Raw genomic sequence first — 17,265 nt, forward strand, 5'->3', positions numbered from 1 at the left:
GAAGATGTATTAAAGATGAGATGTACAAAAAATAAAAAGAAAAACGGACAGTCCTAAGTGTGGTTCGTTGTAACCTGAATATGTTATAAGTCAGGGACTACCTGGAGAGTTGAAATGTTTTCCAATTAAACAGGAGAAAAAAAAGTCAAAGTTTATAAGAAAACTTTTTTCTTTTCACACTTCCCCTTTCCACTGTGGGAAGGATGAAGCCATACCCTAAGGATTGAGGAGCAGGAAGGTTAAGGAAGCTTGCTTCTTTTGCGACCTTCTTGAGCAGTTATACTGCTTCAGATTGTCTATACACACAGGGCTCATGTTACATGAGAAAGAAAAATCCCTCATTTACGTAAAACAAAACTCTAAAAGGAATAAAATGGGTATTCAGATTGCCGTGATGATGTTAGATTCTCCCTGTAACCCAAGACAATGCACGTGACTCTGAAGGCGGCAATCGATGGTGATGCAGCCATGCCCCAACTCTCTGCTCCAGCAACTCTGAGGTGGCTCCCCAGCGCAGGGCAAGCTCACAGCATGCTTCCATTCCTCCCTGTACTCCAGCCATGTCCTCACTGAGGAACTCCTTTCTCCATCCTCAAGTTGTAGCTCAAGTGTCACTCCCTCAGGAAAGCTTCCCTTTGGAAGCCCAAGTGGGTTAGGCTATTTTCCAGGCTCCTCTCACACCTTGTCATACATCTGTCATAGCCCTCATCACACAACACTCAAACTGTGAGCTACAGCTTTGTTTTCTACTTCATATTCTCTTTTGGCACTTATTGAATAATAAGTATTCCTGTCCACACCTATATTAGAGATGAGAGGGCTAATGCAGAGTTAAAAGTAAATACCCCTTAAAACCAAAAAACCATGCCCATTGCCATTGAGTCGATTCCAACTCACAGCAACCCTATAGGACAGAGTAGAACTGCCCCATAAAGTTTTCAAGGAGCGCCTGGTGGGTTCGAACTGTCGACCTTTTGGTTAGCAGCTGTAGCACTTAACCACTATGCCATCCTTAACCAGGTACAAATGGAACAGCACTGTTTTCAAACCAAACACTAAAGTGTTATCTCATAAGTTATTTCTGGGATACCTAGCAAGGTAGGAACAACTTTGGGCCAAGAGACTATTTTCACTTCAGGCCTCTAAACATATCTAGCCCTTAAGGAAGGTGAGACAAGAAGCTTCTAGAAAGAGTTCAGCAGAGTATCAGGATATAAGATAAACATACAAAAAATCAGTTGGATTCCTCTACATCAACAAAAAGAACGTCAAAGAAGAAATCACCAAATCAATACCATTTACAGTAGCCCCAAGAGATAAAATACTTAGGAATAAATCTTAAGACCTATACAAACAAAATTACAAGACACTACTGCAAGAAACCAAAAGAGATCTGCATAAGTGGAAAAACATACCTTGCTCATGGATAGGAAGACTCAACCTTGTAAAAATGTCTGTTCTACCGAAAGCGATCTATAGATACAATGCAATTCCGATCCAAAACCCAATGACATTTTTTAATGAGATGGAGAAACAAATCACCAACTTCATGTGGAAGGGAAAGAGGCCCCAGATAAGTAAAGTATTACTGAAAAAGAAGAACAAAGTGGGAGGCCTCATACTACATGATTTTAGAACCTATTATACCACCACAGTAGTCAAAACAGCCTGGTACTGGTACAACAACAGATACAGAGACCAATGAAACAGAATTGAGAATCCAGACACCAATCCATCTACCTATGAGCAGTTGATATTTGACGAAGGACCAAAGTCAGTCAAACGGGGAAAAGACAGTCTCTTCAACAAATGGTGATGGCATAACTGGATATCTAGCTACAAAAAAATGAAACAAGACCCATATATCATACCATGCACAAAAACTAAGTCAAAATGAATCAAAGACCTAAATATAAAATCTAAAATGATAAAGATCATGGAAGAAAAAATAAGGACAATGCTAGGAGCCCTAATACATGGCATAAACAGTATACGAAACTTTACTAACAATGCACAAACACCAGAAAAGAAACTAGATAACTGAGAGCACCTAAAAATCAAACACTTAAGCTCATCCAAAAACTTTGCCAAAAGAGTAAAATGATTACCTACAGACTGGGAAAAAGTTTTTAGCCGTGACATTTCCGATCAGCATCTGATCTCTGAAATCCATATGATACTACAAAAACTCAACAACAAAAAGACAAATAGCCCAATTAAAAAATGGGCAAAGGATATGAACAGACACTTCACCAAAGAAGACATTCAAGCAGCTACCAGCTACATGAGGAAATGCTCACGATCATTAGCCATTAGAGATATGCAAATAAAAACTGCAATGAGATACCATTTCACTCCAACAAGGCTGGCATTAATCCAAAAAAACACAAAATAATAAATGTTGGAGAGGTTGTGGAGAGACTGGAACACTTACACACTGCTGGTGGGAATGTATAATGGTACAACCACTTTGGAAATCGATCTGGCACTTCCTTACAAAGCTTGAAATAAAACTACCATACAACCCAGCAATCCCACTCCTTGGAATATATCCCAGAGAAATGAGAGTCTTTACACGAACAGATATATGCACACCCATGTTCACTGCAGCACTGTTTACAATAGCAAAAAGATGGAAACAACCAAGGTGTCCATTAATGGATGAATGGATAAATTATGGTATATTCACACAATGGAATACTACACATTGATAAAGAACAATAATGAATCCATGAAACATTTCATAACATGGAAGAATGCTGAGTGAAATTGGTCAGTTGCAGAGGAACAAATATTGTGCGAAACTGCTATTATAAGAACTCAAGAAATAGTTTAAACACAGAAGAAAATATTCTTTGATGGTTATGAGGGTGAGGAGGGATAGAGGGAGAGGGGTATTCACTAATTAGATGGTAGATACGAACTATTTTAGGTGAAAGGGAAGACAACACACAATTCAGGAGAGGTCAGCACAAGTGTACTAAATCAAAAGCAAAGAAGTTTCCTGAATAAACCAAATGGTTCAAAGGCCAGAGTAGCAGGCGCAGAGGTCTGGGTTTTTTTTTTTTTTTCAGGGGACATCTAAATCAACTGGCTTAATAAAATCTATTAAGAAAACATTCTCCATCCCACTAGTAAGCGGCCATCTAGGATGCATCAATTGGGCTCAACCCACCTGGACCTAAGGAGAATGAAGAACACCAAAGACACAAGGTAATTATGAACCCAAGAGACAGAAAGGGCCACATAAATCAGAGACTACATCAGCCTGGAAACCCTGACGGCGTAGTGGTTAAGTGCTACGGCTGTTAACCGAGAGGCTGGCATTTCAAACCCACCAGGCGCTCCTTGGAAACTCTATCGGGCAGTTCTCTGTCCTATAGGGGTCGCTATGAGTCGGAATCGACTTGACGGCAGTGGGTTACATCAGCCTGAGACCAGAAGAACTAGATGGTGCTCGGCTACAACTGATGACTGCCCTGACAAGGAACACAACAGAGAATCCCTGATGTACCAGGAAAGCAGTGGGATGCAGACCTCAAATGCTTATAAGAAGACCAGACTTAATGGTCTGACTGAGACTAGACAGACTCTGAAGGTCATGGTCCCCGGACGTTCCGTTAGCCCAAGACTGGAACCACTCCCAAAACCAACTCTTCAGACAGGGATTGGACTGGACTGTAAGATAGAAAATGATACTGCTGAGGAGTGAGCTTCTTGGTTCAAGTTGTCACATGAGACTACGTGGGCAGCTCCTGTCTGGAGGGGAGATGAGAAGGCAGAGGGGGGACAGAAGCTGGCTGAATGGACACGGGGAATACAGGGTGGAGAGGAGCATGCTGTCTCATTCAGGGGAGAACAACTAAGAGTACACAGAAAGTGTATACAAATTTTTGTATGAGAAGCTCACTTGATTTGTAAACTTTGGCTTACAGCATAATAAAATAGAAAAAAAAAAAAAAAAAGCTTGTAGAGGTACAGAAGTAAAGAGAAATGTTCCAGAACTTTGATGCTAAGTGGGTATAAGAAATATGATCTTTTAAGAAAGACTCTGGCCCTTGTACTAACATTCCAGCACCATTTTACTCAATTTGTTTTTAAAATATAACTAAGAAAAGAAAATAAACTTCATTGAACTCATATAAGGGGGGGACCTACATTTAGAATATTAGGGAAAAAAAAAAAACCAAGTCATTGTAAAATTCTTCTAAAATATAAATCTAATGAAAATTCAGTTAGAGAATAATTTCCATGAAATGGTACCTTTCTTAAGATGGCAGGCTAATCACCTTTTTTTTTTTTTAAACAGATTCTTCAAATTTTCAATAGTGACAAAAACTTGTCAACGCACTCCTGTTATTCATGAGTCCCCCACCCCCCATCAAGATGTAGTATCTGGGTAACATACTTAAAAGGAAACTAAGAAAATAATTCAAAAACTTAATTAAATCCCTAAGTGAGTAAATGAAATTTGCTTTATTTTTATTTTCTAGCATACTCTATCGACTATTCTACTGAGGTTTATCTGATTGTTGCAAAGTACTAGCCTAAGTAAACATCTTGAAAAGGTGGATAAGAAACACTTTGACAATAAAGAAAATAAAACCGCTGGTAGATAACTGAGCTTATGTACTTTATAATTCAATATAAAATCAAACACAAATTTCAAGCAGAGATGCACGCGACTAAGTCGTAAGAATCTGTTGGGTCAAGTGCATGTGTTAGTTTTGTTTAGTTACGAAAGGCTTTTTAAGACAAATATACCTTAATTGGGTTCTGAAGGATCTATAAAGCACAGGCCAAGTGGCAATCTAAGATTTATGTTATGCTGGCATCTTCAAAATCGACTGTAATTGTTACATAGTGCCCACGAAAGTAAGTCAGTATTGCCTCAAAATATCCCTAATTAGCAAAGCAGGGGCATCTTTAGACTGGAAGACTGGGAGTTTGCTCAACCGATGGTGGGCCAAGAGCAATAAAGAACTCTTCTTTCCTTGGGCCTGATTTAGATGTTTTTTTAAAATCTAGTTACATTTGTTTCTGAAAAATATGCACAGCCAATGACACTAAAGACATTTTCAAAGGTTCATCTACTAAAAATGTCATAAAAACACAGAGAAAAATTTAAGGCACCAGAGAGACACCACAATTTTCTAAATTAATCCTTGAAAATGTTAAGTCTGTAAATGTCACGTGTGTGTTCAAAGTCCTATGGAATGTTAATATGTTAATAATTATTAATGCTGAAAGGTTAAAACAAGGTTTTTTCCTCCAATTCAGTTCACAAGAAGCCTCTTTAATCACTTACAGAATAATTAAGAATAGTCCTAAGCAAACGTAAACATCAGAGAACGCAGCAGCATTCACCCAGACCTGGAAACTCTTACCCCGTTACTATAATTTATCTACACATTAAAGATCCAGAGAGGGCAGGTAACCCTTGTAAATTTGTTATTCTGCTCAGATTAAAAAAAAAAAAAAAGGTTGAAAAAGAAGCTAGAAACACAAACAGAAAATTCTCCACGAGACCCTCTACCTACAAAATTCAGTGTTTCTTTCCTGAAGTCCTGAGCTGTCCAAACGCACATATGTTGCTTCTGAATTAGAGGCTGATTACATTTAAAATCACTCTGTGGGAGAAAAATGATGACATTTTACGATGTTAAATTACAAAGCAAAAATTGGGGATATCTACAAAATTTCTCTATGGTAAGTTATTATTTATATATTTTGCCAAATTTATAAATATAAAAATCCAGCACTGCTCAAAAAAGCAGGGATGCACAGGAACGCCACAGAGTGTGGGGTAGAGAGCTATGGGCCCTCAGAGAGGGGCGTGCACAGGGCTGGGCAGCCGCCCTGTCCTCCCTAGCAGCTCTTTCTCCCACTCTAGCACCTCCGAACCAACTTGGTTAGGTTATCTGTAATCCAGATTATTTCATGTAGATACAGATACCCAAGTGCAAGGGAGAAACACTGGCTATTCTAAGACCTGTGCTTAACTGAAATAATTTTGAGATCAATTATAAAATCATCAAAGAGAATTAAATCAGTGTTTTTGTCTGTTACAAAACTCTAAACTCCATGTTATATAAACTGAAATCCATCTCTACTTTATTAGGAAACTTAATACGTAACTCCTTAAAAGTGAATCCAAATCAAGATCCGCAACCAGCCTAGTTCCATGATTTCAAAAGTCTCCATCCACTTTACACTTACAATGTAATTTTAAAACTATACTTTTAAAAATTCCCTGAAATAAAAGAATACGTTAAGTTTACCATATCAAAAATTATGACTCTGTCTAATAAACAGATACATTAAGCATAACGCAATATAAATAATCTAAAAATAATTTAACATAGAAAAGAAAGCTAAGGGTATGTTAGAAAAACTGACTATAGACAGCATGCAAAAAATGGTAAAGAGCTGCTATCACTGCCATTCAGGCACACTTTTGTTCTATTTTTGTCCATAATTATATTTTAATTATTTCTAACTAATTTATTTTAAAATACATCATTTATAAAAACATTTTAAGTCGGAACAAAATGCTAAGAGAAAACAAAGTTGATCGAGTTTTTAATTTTTTTTTTTGGTGTGATAGTAAATAATTCCAAGAATGTTTTGTAAGATTCAAGCAATAAACATATTTTAAACATCAGTACCACAACGCTGAAAAGCCTACACACGAGGTAAAAAGGTAGCCTTCTACCGTCATGGTTTTAATAAAGACAACTTAGTTGCCTACATAAAGACAGTGATCACAAGCCCTTTTGCATTTGGGGATATATTCTGCAGAAGATTTACTGTCCAAATTATATTCAACTCAGCATCATATTAATCTGATATTGAAATAAACTGCTATTATTTCAGCAATTTTCATTCTCTAGCAGAAAACGCCAGAGTCACATATGAATTCTAATCTTCCTTTCTTCTGTGAAGAACTCTTTATAAAGAAGGTATAGGAATACACTGATACTAAGCTTCTCCATTAAATACAAAGGAGATTTATCATAATTAAAATATTTTTAATTAAAAATTCTAAAGTTAAAATAGCTTGGCCCATAATAAGAGAGGGAGAGAAGGGATAGTCACAAAAGCAGTTTCTGGTAGAAAGATATTTGCTCTTCCTTTTTTTTCCTTTTCTTTGAAAAATGTACTACGAGACTAAGTCAAGTCCCTTAATTCAACAACAAAAAAATTTAATATTAAACATTTCAACTTCAGTGCATGATCACGCGAAAAACAAAAATTCTCAACCAAAAACCTGTCCCCACTGGCAAAAGAAAAGTCATTATCGTAATTCTTTTCTTTCATATCAGGAATATACATTAAAACTGAAATAAATGCTGCTAAACCCAATAATAAATTCATCAAGAGAAGAAATACCAAAATGAATTGTATTTTATCAGTAAAACGAGAATTACATTTCAACAGTCCTACAAATATGGAAAATAGACCTGTGGCTGTTACACGAAAACCTCAGAGGAACATTCTGTCAAACATAAAGCTCATTGGTTCCAACAGCTTCAACTGTATTAAACATCAACATTCTTCAAACTAATTCCACGAAGCAGACATAAACAAACTAAGAGATGCCAAATTACTAAATAATTCATTTATGTTCAAAATTATAGCTTGGGGTGAAGTGAAACAAGGATGGAAATCCAATGAAGTATTTGTTTTACTGACAGACTTGATTTTCTTTTCCCCCGCTACATAAAAACATTTGGAATGCTCTCTGCTTTGATTTCATTCTTCTTGCACTGAGAACACAGGCCATCAAGAGCTGCCAGCACTAGATCTGAAACCTATCCCAAACCCATCTACTTCTTGTTATCCCAACTTTTATCACCCTATTCCATCCACCTCTACCTGAGACCACCATGAAACCACCATGAGAGCCTCCTAAATGGTTGTCTTGCTTTCACACTAATCCTCAAATGTCTATTCTCCATAAAGTAACCAAAGTGATCTTTTGAAAACATAAATCAAATCTTCTCATTCTCCCATTAAAAACCTTATGGCTTTCAACTCCTTGTATAAAAGCAGCCTACAAGACCCTCCATGATCGGACCCCTGCCCACCTCTCCTAGCCCATCTTTTCCCACACTGGCTCTCTTCCCGTTCTTTAACTTAGAGCTTCTCAACCTGGCACTATTAACATTTTGGGTTGGATAATTCTCTGTTGTGGAGGGCTCTTCTGTGCATTGCAGGATGTTTAAAGACATCCCTGTCCTCTATCCACTAGATGCCAGTAGCATCATCGCCCCCAGCTGTGACAACCAAACATGTCTGCAGGCATTGCTTTAAACAAGCCAAGCTCACTCCTGTCTTATGGCTTTTCACCTCTCATTCCCTATACCCCAGTATGAAATGCTCACCCCAATAACTGAACTGTATGGCTGGCTTCTCCTCACCGTCACTGTCTCAGCTTCATGGTTTGGCCTCCTCAGAGACACTTCTCTAACCACCCGATAGGAAGCTGCAGCCTCTTCCATCCTATCCACAGCCCAGCACTTAGAACAACAGGCTCCAAAGTTGGTTACTGTTGTTAGGTGCTGTTGGTTCTGACTCACAGCAACCCTATGTACAACAAAGCCAAACACTGCCCAGGCCTGCACCGTCCTCACAATTGTTGCTATGTTTGAGCCTACTGTTGCACCCACTGTGTCAATCCATCTCACTGAGGGTCTTCCTCTTTTTTGCTGACCCTCTATTTTACCAAGCACGATGTCCTTCTCCAGGGGCTGGACCCTCCTGATAATCTGTTCAAAGCATGTAAGACAAAGTTTCCCTATCTTTGCTTCTAAGGAGAATTCTGGCTATACTTATCCCGAGACAAATTTGTTAAGTACTCAAAAAGTAGTTGTTGAAAGGAGGCAGAAACGTCAGGATCTATGAGAAAAGTGCTGAAGTGACAAGACCATGATACTTAACATATGATCCAACAGCAGCACTCCAGAATATTCTCCTACACTGTTAGCCTACATCATTCCAAAACCCATTCTAATGCTCCATTAATTCTTCCCTTTGGAAGGGCTGGCGGCATTATTGTCAGCTACAGGCCACGTGTATCTATTCATCGCGCCTCACAGAAACACGTTTCCCACGGGTAGAGGACAGGCATGTGAACTATTCAGAAGAGCACTGAACGTACTGCACCCCCAGGCCACGGCTGAGACAGCCACGCCAAAGGGAACCCTGGTTAGTTCCTTCATTCATACAGAAGGCTCCATTAGGTCTAAGCAGCACTCTTTAATTTACCTTGTTTTAAGTGCTAAAAAAGGTCAATAATTTTGATTTAAAAATAAAAGAACAGAGAAAATATGACGTTGGTTACTTCAAAAGCCAAGGGCTATAATGAATGAAATCTGAGAGTTGAATCTAAACTGAACGATCTATTTTTAGTGGTTTTATGTGAACTGGTAAAATCCATTCAGGATAACCGTATGCTGAATAATTAAACCTTGCGAATTCATAGTTCTCAAATTAATCGGTTGTCCAGCTGTATCCCACTCAACTCAAAAAAAGAATAATTCACTTTATGTCTCAAGGGTCCATTTAGCTGCTTCTGGAGCTATTTTTGATGCTGGTAGGATGAATGTACCTTTCTTGAAACAACACGGTTTAACTTTGTACAACTACCATGCCACTGCTCTGAGTAAAGTATCTTTCTAGATTTGTAATAAAAATCACTGACTTTAAGAACTACCATCTCTCAGAGAGGGTCCTGTGGCGCGAGGAAGTGCCAGCACATACCAGTTGTGCACCATCAGCTTCTGCACAGCCAACAGAGCGTTGTAGCGGACCTGCTGGTCTTCGTGGTGCATGTGGTTCATCACCAGCTGCTTCCCGCCGAGCTGCTCGATAACCCTGCAGAGCAGAAGGGCAGTGCTGAGGACGCTTCAGTCACTTCCAAACTCATGCTGCTAGTAAGCACAAAGTTCAAACGCATGCCAAGGGATTTTAAAAAGTTACAATATAGGTAAGTAAACCAACACACTTGGCTTTTTTACATCATTTTCTCTGAATCACACATAAAAAGTATTCAAATAGTTTCTCTTTTGAATTCCTAATTATAAATCCAACTGTTAGTCTCATTTCCTACTCCAAGAAAATAGCATCTACCTGGGCACCTCACAGGTAGCTGAGAATTAACTTCTTTATTACTGGTATTTCTGGTTTACTTAAAATAAGTATATGGAACATCATCTAATACCCGTTAACAACATAACATCAGTATCAATTCCATCAGTAATCACGACACGTGACACATACAGGCTTAGGCACAGACAGCAGGAGAAACACGGTGGAAAGCACCCAATAGAGGCCATATTAATTTTCCGAAAAAGACCTTGTTGAGTTTAAGATCTCTGCCCTTTCTCATACTGATGGAGTATGCCACGTGGCCTCCTTGGAAGTGAAACAGAAGAGAGAATTCACATTACCAAGAGCACCATGATGTGTGATGCTGCTGTCTACCGCTGCACCCCAACATCCTGAAAATCCGCTTAATTGCAGATGCAGATGTAGAGTGAAAAGTGGTTATTCACTTTATGAATGGGAAGAAGTTCTCTCTTCTTCTGTAAGGACGTGGCTAGGGCTACAGCTGTGGCATTTCTTAGCTCCAGCATAAAAGTATGAACTTCCTTGTCCATTCTTTGTCCATCAGCACTGTCTTGCGGATGGTAGGTATCACTCCTACACAGTCAGTGAAATGTGACACCTTAATGCAATAGGGCATTTGGTGGTTTAAGACAACCTCACGGATCAGTAAGGCTTCATGGATCAGTAAGAAATGGGTGGATGGGGGACAGAGGTGAGAGGGAGACGTTTATCTGAATGTCTTTTTATACTTGACTTTTTCAAACATCCTTTTTAAAAAATATATTAAACTGTGGGGAGAAGGACAATAAAAAAATATTAATTGAGTCTAGTTATGTAAGGCACTATGCTTTACAACATTATCTTATTTAACATATCAGTTCTGCTCTTTGTCAGATACATGACAACAGGCAAGTAATTTAACCTAGTTAATTCCTCCCTGGCAAACAGAACAATGGCGTCTCCTGACAGAATGGCTGTGAAGACTCAGGACATGAAGCCCACATGGAACAGTCCCTGAAGTAAGATAAGGCCATTTCACTGTAGGAGCTGCTCCTCCAAAAATCTGAATGGCACTTCCCCTGCTTAGAACAATTCAGTGACTTCCTACTGCTCTTAGCACAAAGACCGAAACTCTTGAACTGGCCAACCAGGCCCTTCTTCACAGTCTGACTTGAGCCCTCCTCTCTGGCTTCATAGAGTATGCTCTCTGCACCCTAACCCCACCAGCCTTCTTTCAGTTTCTTCAGCCACAACACCTCTGCAGGCCCTATTTTCTCCTCCAGAAGCTTTCCCATTTATCCCTCTTCATGGAGATCTCTCTCTACCTCTTTCAGATCTTGGCTTAACTGTCACTTCCTCAGAGAAGTCGTCCCTAGCCCAGTATTATGTTAATCCCCTTAATATATCCTTCTCATGGCGATATATCTCTCTCCTTCATTGTATGCTCCTAAGTTACAAGTTTGTTTCTAAATGACTATTAAATTTGTCTTCTCCATTATATAAGAAGTTCCATCAGGGCCAGAACTATGCATGGCTTCACTCACCCTTAAACTCCCAGGGCTCGAGACAGAAGGCACTCATTAAATATTTACTAAGGGAATGTGTTACTTGGCCATTAAAGCCCACCTGGCTAAAGAGTATTTAATGACATAACATTAATTCTTAAAGGCAGATTATAAAACAATAGTCAAACTCTTCTCGATTTATTTGAAATGCTATTTTAAGCAGAATATACTGCAGGTCCAAAGCGAAGGCAACCTGAGAGTACGCTGAGACTTTTGGCTACTGTACGGTTTCTCTTTCATCAAATCTCATTCTCACAGTTAAAGGACAAGCAGGTCTTCAAACAAGATGGACCTTTACCGCAGCAATACTGCCTGGGGGTAATCCTTTCCTCAACTACAGCAGCATACCATTACTGAACTCAAAATAATAACAATGGCAAATCTACCACGTGATTTGCATGTACTATTTTTTTATTACAAGAGCAGTGAGTAGCCTGGAATAGCCATGGGGACAAATGACAGAGAACAGAAATTCAAAAGAAAAGCATACAAATCAGGATTAAGATGCAGGAACAAGGAACCTACAAGGTTCAATGTGCCCAACTCTCACATGTGCTTGAAATTATCAACTGCCACACTAGGAAATACTTGCCCATGCTGACAAATTATTTAAGTAAACATTGGTTTACCCAATATCTTTGTAATCATTAATGATATTCTAGTACCTTTTAATGTTCTGGAACTGTTGAAACTGGCATGTATATAATACATGTACGTGATATGGTGGTAACACAGAACTCCTTCTGTCTTAATTTCAACCAAGATGCCAAGTCCACAGGTTTCAGACACGGAAGTAGATTTGTCAAATAATACCACATGCAGAACTTACAAAGACAGAGAACAATTTTAACTCTGAGGCCCCGCTTAGTGAGTCTCCCAGGTCCCAGCGTGACAAGAGACTGAAGGATTTCCTGCAAGTGGAAGGGCAAGGGGCCTGGTACCCGGCACAAGCCTGAGAGGCCACAGCACCCTGCATAGGGGGTGGAGGCGGCTGCGATGGGACCAGCCTACATCTCCAGAGCTTAAGAGTCACCACAGGTCAGAGGAAACACAACAACGGCTCACCCCAACCTACGAAGAGCTGCAGCTGGGTGTTTCAGGAGAGGCACCTACCATGAACCCAAAAAAGTGTTTGCACGAAAAGAATCAGCTTCCAACACGCACAGGTAAGAGAACACAAAGGCCCTGCTTCTCCCTTCACCTCCACTTCCATTTCCCAGCTCCAGAGAAACTAAAGCAACTGTGAGTGAGCTAGAGGACACAGGTTCTCATCTGCCAGGGCATGGAGTACAGGAGGGAACAAAATACTGGTGAATAAATGTGAAAAGGGTCATTTCATATTTTGAACTAACCACCTGTGATTTAAAATAACCAAAAGGGTGAACAGAAAGTGATGAGACCTGCCAGGTTTGATTTTCACTCAAAGGCGTGGAATATTATTATCACTGAATAAATTTTAAAGGAACGTTGGGGATCAAAAGGTCATGTTCTTATTTCATCACAAACTGTTTATTCACACTACTTCAAGGGGGTTGGCAGGGTTGGCTTCTTACCCCTGCCGCTGCCTGCCAGGGGAAATCTCCACTACACCAGGGGACACCCCGTAGCCCCTGCCCTCACTTACTCCTCCCCAGCGGGTACTACCATGAGTGGTGAGTTTGGAAGCAGCAATGGGGCGTGCATGTCTCCACTCCTTCCTTTCCCTTCTACAAGGGCCCGGTGCCACTGGGCCAATGAGCTGGCCCAGGTGTGGAACTCGGTGTCAGGAAGGCTAAGTGCCTACTGTGCACGCACCACCTTCTTCCATGTCGGCTTTATCAGCCTCAACCTGCTCTCTCCTTTGTCATGTTTCCCAAATGGTTCAGAATTCAGCAGCCAGAAGTGGGTTATTCATTGGGCCACTTCTGAATACATCCAACACACGGAAATATATGAATAGACACACACTCTCAGAAAGTTGCATTATGTGTGAAATATAACAGAAGGAAAAACAGACCCCGTGCTGTATATAACAATAATGGTAATAATACCTGCACTTTTTCTATGTGGGGTAAATGCTCTACACTTTTTATCTCATTTAATCCTCACAACAATGAGTGTGTTGTCTAGAGCTCTGTAGAGCTGTATTTTCTTGACATTTTAAACCCTTGCACCTTACACTATCTTCTTGTATCACCACCAACCAAGAAAACTCTGAAGAGCTTTGCTTTTAATAACTTACTCTTGTGTTGATTTATTAAGCGTTCATTTTTAAACTATTCATGTTACTGCACTCCACCTGAGATTCTGTAATCTCACACAGAGAGATGGATAATCTCCAACCCACTGAGACTTACGGCTGTAAAATAAACCACCATTTCTCATCTCCTAAATGTCAGGTGTAATTACACACCAACTACTTCCAGACTAATCAGATACCACCACAGTTGTCTGAAAATCTACGGGGGTAGAAATAAAATGGTGGGAAAAAAAATCTTGCCAGTTGGTAGACCAAGACAGGGCATCATTACAAAGGCAGGATACTTTGGTGATTTAATTGAGAACTAGATTCAAGTACTTCACTGTGGTGCAGTGGTTAAAAGCTCGGCTATTAACCAAAACGTAGGCAGTTCAAATCCATCAGAAGCTCCTATGAAACCCTACGGGGCAGTTCTATTCTGCCCTACAGGGTTGCTATGAGTCAGAACTGACTCAATGGCAAGAGGTTTGGTTTGGTATTTCATAAACAGCACGATGTTGGTAAGAACATATAAGAAATGTACCAACTGGTGAAACAAATATAATTTTAGAGAAAACTTTAAAATATCCTAAAAAGCACAGCACTTTTATAGTTTGTACTAAAGGTCTTTTTCCCTCTTAATGCTGTTCTAAATGATGAAGCTGAATTTACATAAACTATTATTCTGATAAGGGTTCTATTGTCTAGCATGCTACTGATGGCTGTTTGGAGGCTAATGAAGTTATATGAATCATACAGTAATACATTCCAAATAAACACCAACCAAAAAAATAATAATAAACCACATGTAAACAGTACTGTTTTTCAGGCAAAAAACGGGTAAATAACAGGAATGAAACAGCAAACCCAATTCTGCATACTGATTTACAAGTCAGGACAAGATGCTCTCAGACAAGTTACTCAGTCCCTTTCTTCTGCAGTTTCACATACGTGGACATATCTGCACATCTTTGTGTCTTCCACTAAGGGAAGATTGTGTTTTGCCTCCTTCCTCTCACCCAAAAGCAGAGGACTGCTGGTCTGCGCTGACCAAATCCAAGGACCCTGAGTCAGTGAGCAGTGTCTAGTGTGACTCTGAAGGCCAAAGAGGTCAGGGAACAGCCCCCACCCACCTGCCTTCTCTTTTTCTCGCCCCTGTCCTTCACCCACAAGTGTAGTGACTTAAGGGACTACCTAAGGCTTCTTCCGACCCCATCTCTACTCCTGTCCTGTGATCAACTTCCATTATCTCTCTTTCTTTTCCTCAAGAAGCAGGGCCCTGGATGGCCACCAGAGCCTGAGAAGGCCTGGGCAAGTCAGCTTCGAGGGATCCGACCCGAGGTACTGTAAGCAAACACAACTTGTAGGCTTGCCTCTTCACTCTGGCTCTGGCAGCGACAGCTCTGCTTCTCACCTTCTGTGAAGCCCACAGTCCTGGCTTTAAACACAGGAGGAAACGACAGTATTGGAGAGGAGGTGGCAGACACTGAGGGCCTGGGACCATCTCTGATTCACAGCACTTAGGTCTAACGAAAACAGGAGAGATCATCTATCCACATGCTCCAGCCAACCTTACTAGAATCCATACTGAAGTGTGGAGCAAAAACCCATGCTAACATGAGTATTTAGCCTTGTTTTGGGTTCCTCTGTACATACAGTTCCCTCAAGGATCTCGAAAAACTCCTTGACGGCCTAGCCAAATACCAACTGTATATTCCACTAATTCCATCCTTAACGGACTCACCCAGTCCTTACTCCCAACATCTGGATTACAACACTTCCGCACATCCACCCTGTGCAGGAGAGAACACTGTTAATGCAGCCCCTGTCTCTACTCTCTAGTGTAGACATTTTTAGAAGCCCTGGTGGTACAGTGGCTAAGTGCTCAGCTGCTCACCAAAAGGTCAGTGGTTCGAACCCATTAGCTGCTCCTCAGGAGAAAGGTGTGGCAGTCTGCTTCAGTAAAGATTACAGCCTCAGAAACCCTATGGGGCAGCTCCACTCTGTCCTACAGGGTTGCTATGAGTCAGAATCTACTTGACAGCAGCGGGTTTACACAAAGAAAACAACTTAAGCTAATGCTAAACAGTGAATTTGGGGGATAATTTGAAGTATTAAAAGAACTACAACCGACATTAAGATTTAACCAGGGTAATTACAAACTTTTTTTTTTTTTTTTTTTACTCTAAGTTAAAGTTTACAGTTTAAGTCAGCTTCTCACACAAAAACTTGGACACACATTGTTATGTGACCCTAGCTGCTCTTCCTATAATGTGACAGCACACTCCTCCTCTCTACCCTGTATATCCTGTGTCCACTCAGCCAGCTCCTGTCCCCCTCTGCCTTCTCATCCTGCCTCTAGACAGGAGCTGCCCATTTAGTCTCATGTATCTACTTGAGCTAAGAAGAACACTCCTCATCAGTATCATTTTATGTCTTACAGCCCAGTCTAATCTTTTGTCGAGTAGACTTCGGGAATGGTTTCGGTTTTGGGCTAACAGAGATTCCAGAGGCCATGACCTCTGAGGTCCTTCCAGCCTCAGTCAGACCATTAAGTCTGCTCTTTGTACTAAAATTTGAGGTCTGCATTCTACTTTTCTCCTGGTCCATCAGGGATTCTCCATTGTGTTCCCTGTCAGGGCAATCACTGGTGGTAGCCGGGCACCATCTAGTTCCTTCCGGTCCCAGGCTGATGAAGTCTCTGATTTACGTGGCCCTTTCTGTCTCTTGGACTCATCATGTCTTTGGTGTTCTTCATTCTCCTTTGCTCCAGGTGGGCTGGGGCCAATTCATGCATCTTAGATGGCCGCTTGCTAACTGTTAAGACCCCAGATGCCACTCACCAATGTAGGATGCAGTGTTTCCTTAAAATACTTTATTATGCAAATTGACCCAGATGTCCCCTGAAACCATGTTCCCCAGACACTTGCCCTGATACCCTGTCCCTTGAAGCCTTTGGTTCCATTCAGAAAACTTCTTAGCTTTTGGTTTAGTCCAGTTGTGCTGAGTTCCCCTGTATTATGTGTTGTCCTTCCCTTCACCTAAAATAATTCTTGTCTACTATCTAATTAGTGAATAATTAAAACCTTTTGTGTTTAAATCTTTTCTTGAGTTCTTATCATAGTGTTTTCATACAATATTTGTCCTTTTTCAACTGACTAATTTCACTCAGCATAATGCCTTCCAGATTCCTCCATGTTTGAGACGTTTCACGGATTCACGGTTGCTCTCTACGACTGTGTAGAATTCCAACACGGGAATACACCATAATTTATCCATTCATCCATTGATGGGCACCCCGGTTGTTTCCATCTTTTTGCTATTATGAACAGTGTTGCAATGAACATGGGTGTGCATATATTTATTCCT

At 40.4% G+C, this 17,265-nt stretch overlaps 1 protein-coding gene across 7 annotated transcripts in view; it reads right to left on the reverse strand.

Annotated features, from left to right (window-relative positions):
• The window catches only part of ATP6V1H (ATPase H+ transporting V1 subunit H), a 132,024-nt gene that overhangs the window by 22,166 nt on the left and 92,593 nt on the right, over positions 1–17,265 (reverse strand). For 5 of the 7 annotated variants that reach the window (XM_023545691.2, XM_010588309.3, XM_010588311.3 and 2 more), the window contains one exon: positions 9,766–9,879. The exons of 1 other annotated variant lie outside the window; for it this stretch is intronic. In XM_023545691.2, the coding sequence (XP_023401459.1) occupies positions 9,766–9,879 (114 nt within the window). Of the gene's footprint in view, positions 1–5,540; positions 5,631–9,765; positions 9,880–17,265 lie in introns of all 7 variants that reach the window. One more of the 7 variants, XR_010317760.1, reaches the window with a different exon arrangement.

Source organism: Loxodonta africana, chromosome 14 (assembly GCF_030014295.1).
Source record: "Loxodonta africana isolate mLoxAfr1 chromosome 14, mLoxAfr1.hap2, whole genome shotgun sequence".
Taxonomy (NCBI): Eukaryota; Metazoa; Chordata; class Mammalia; order Proboscidea; family Elephantidae; genus Loxodonta; species Loxodonta africana.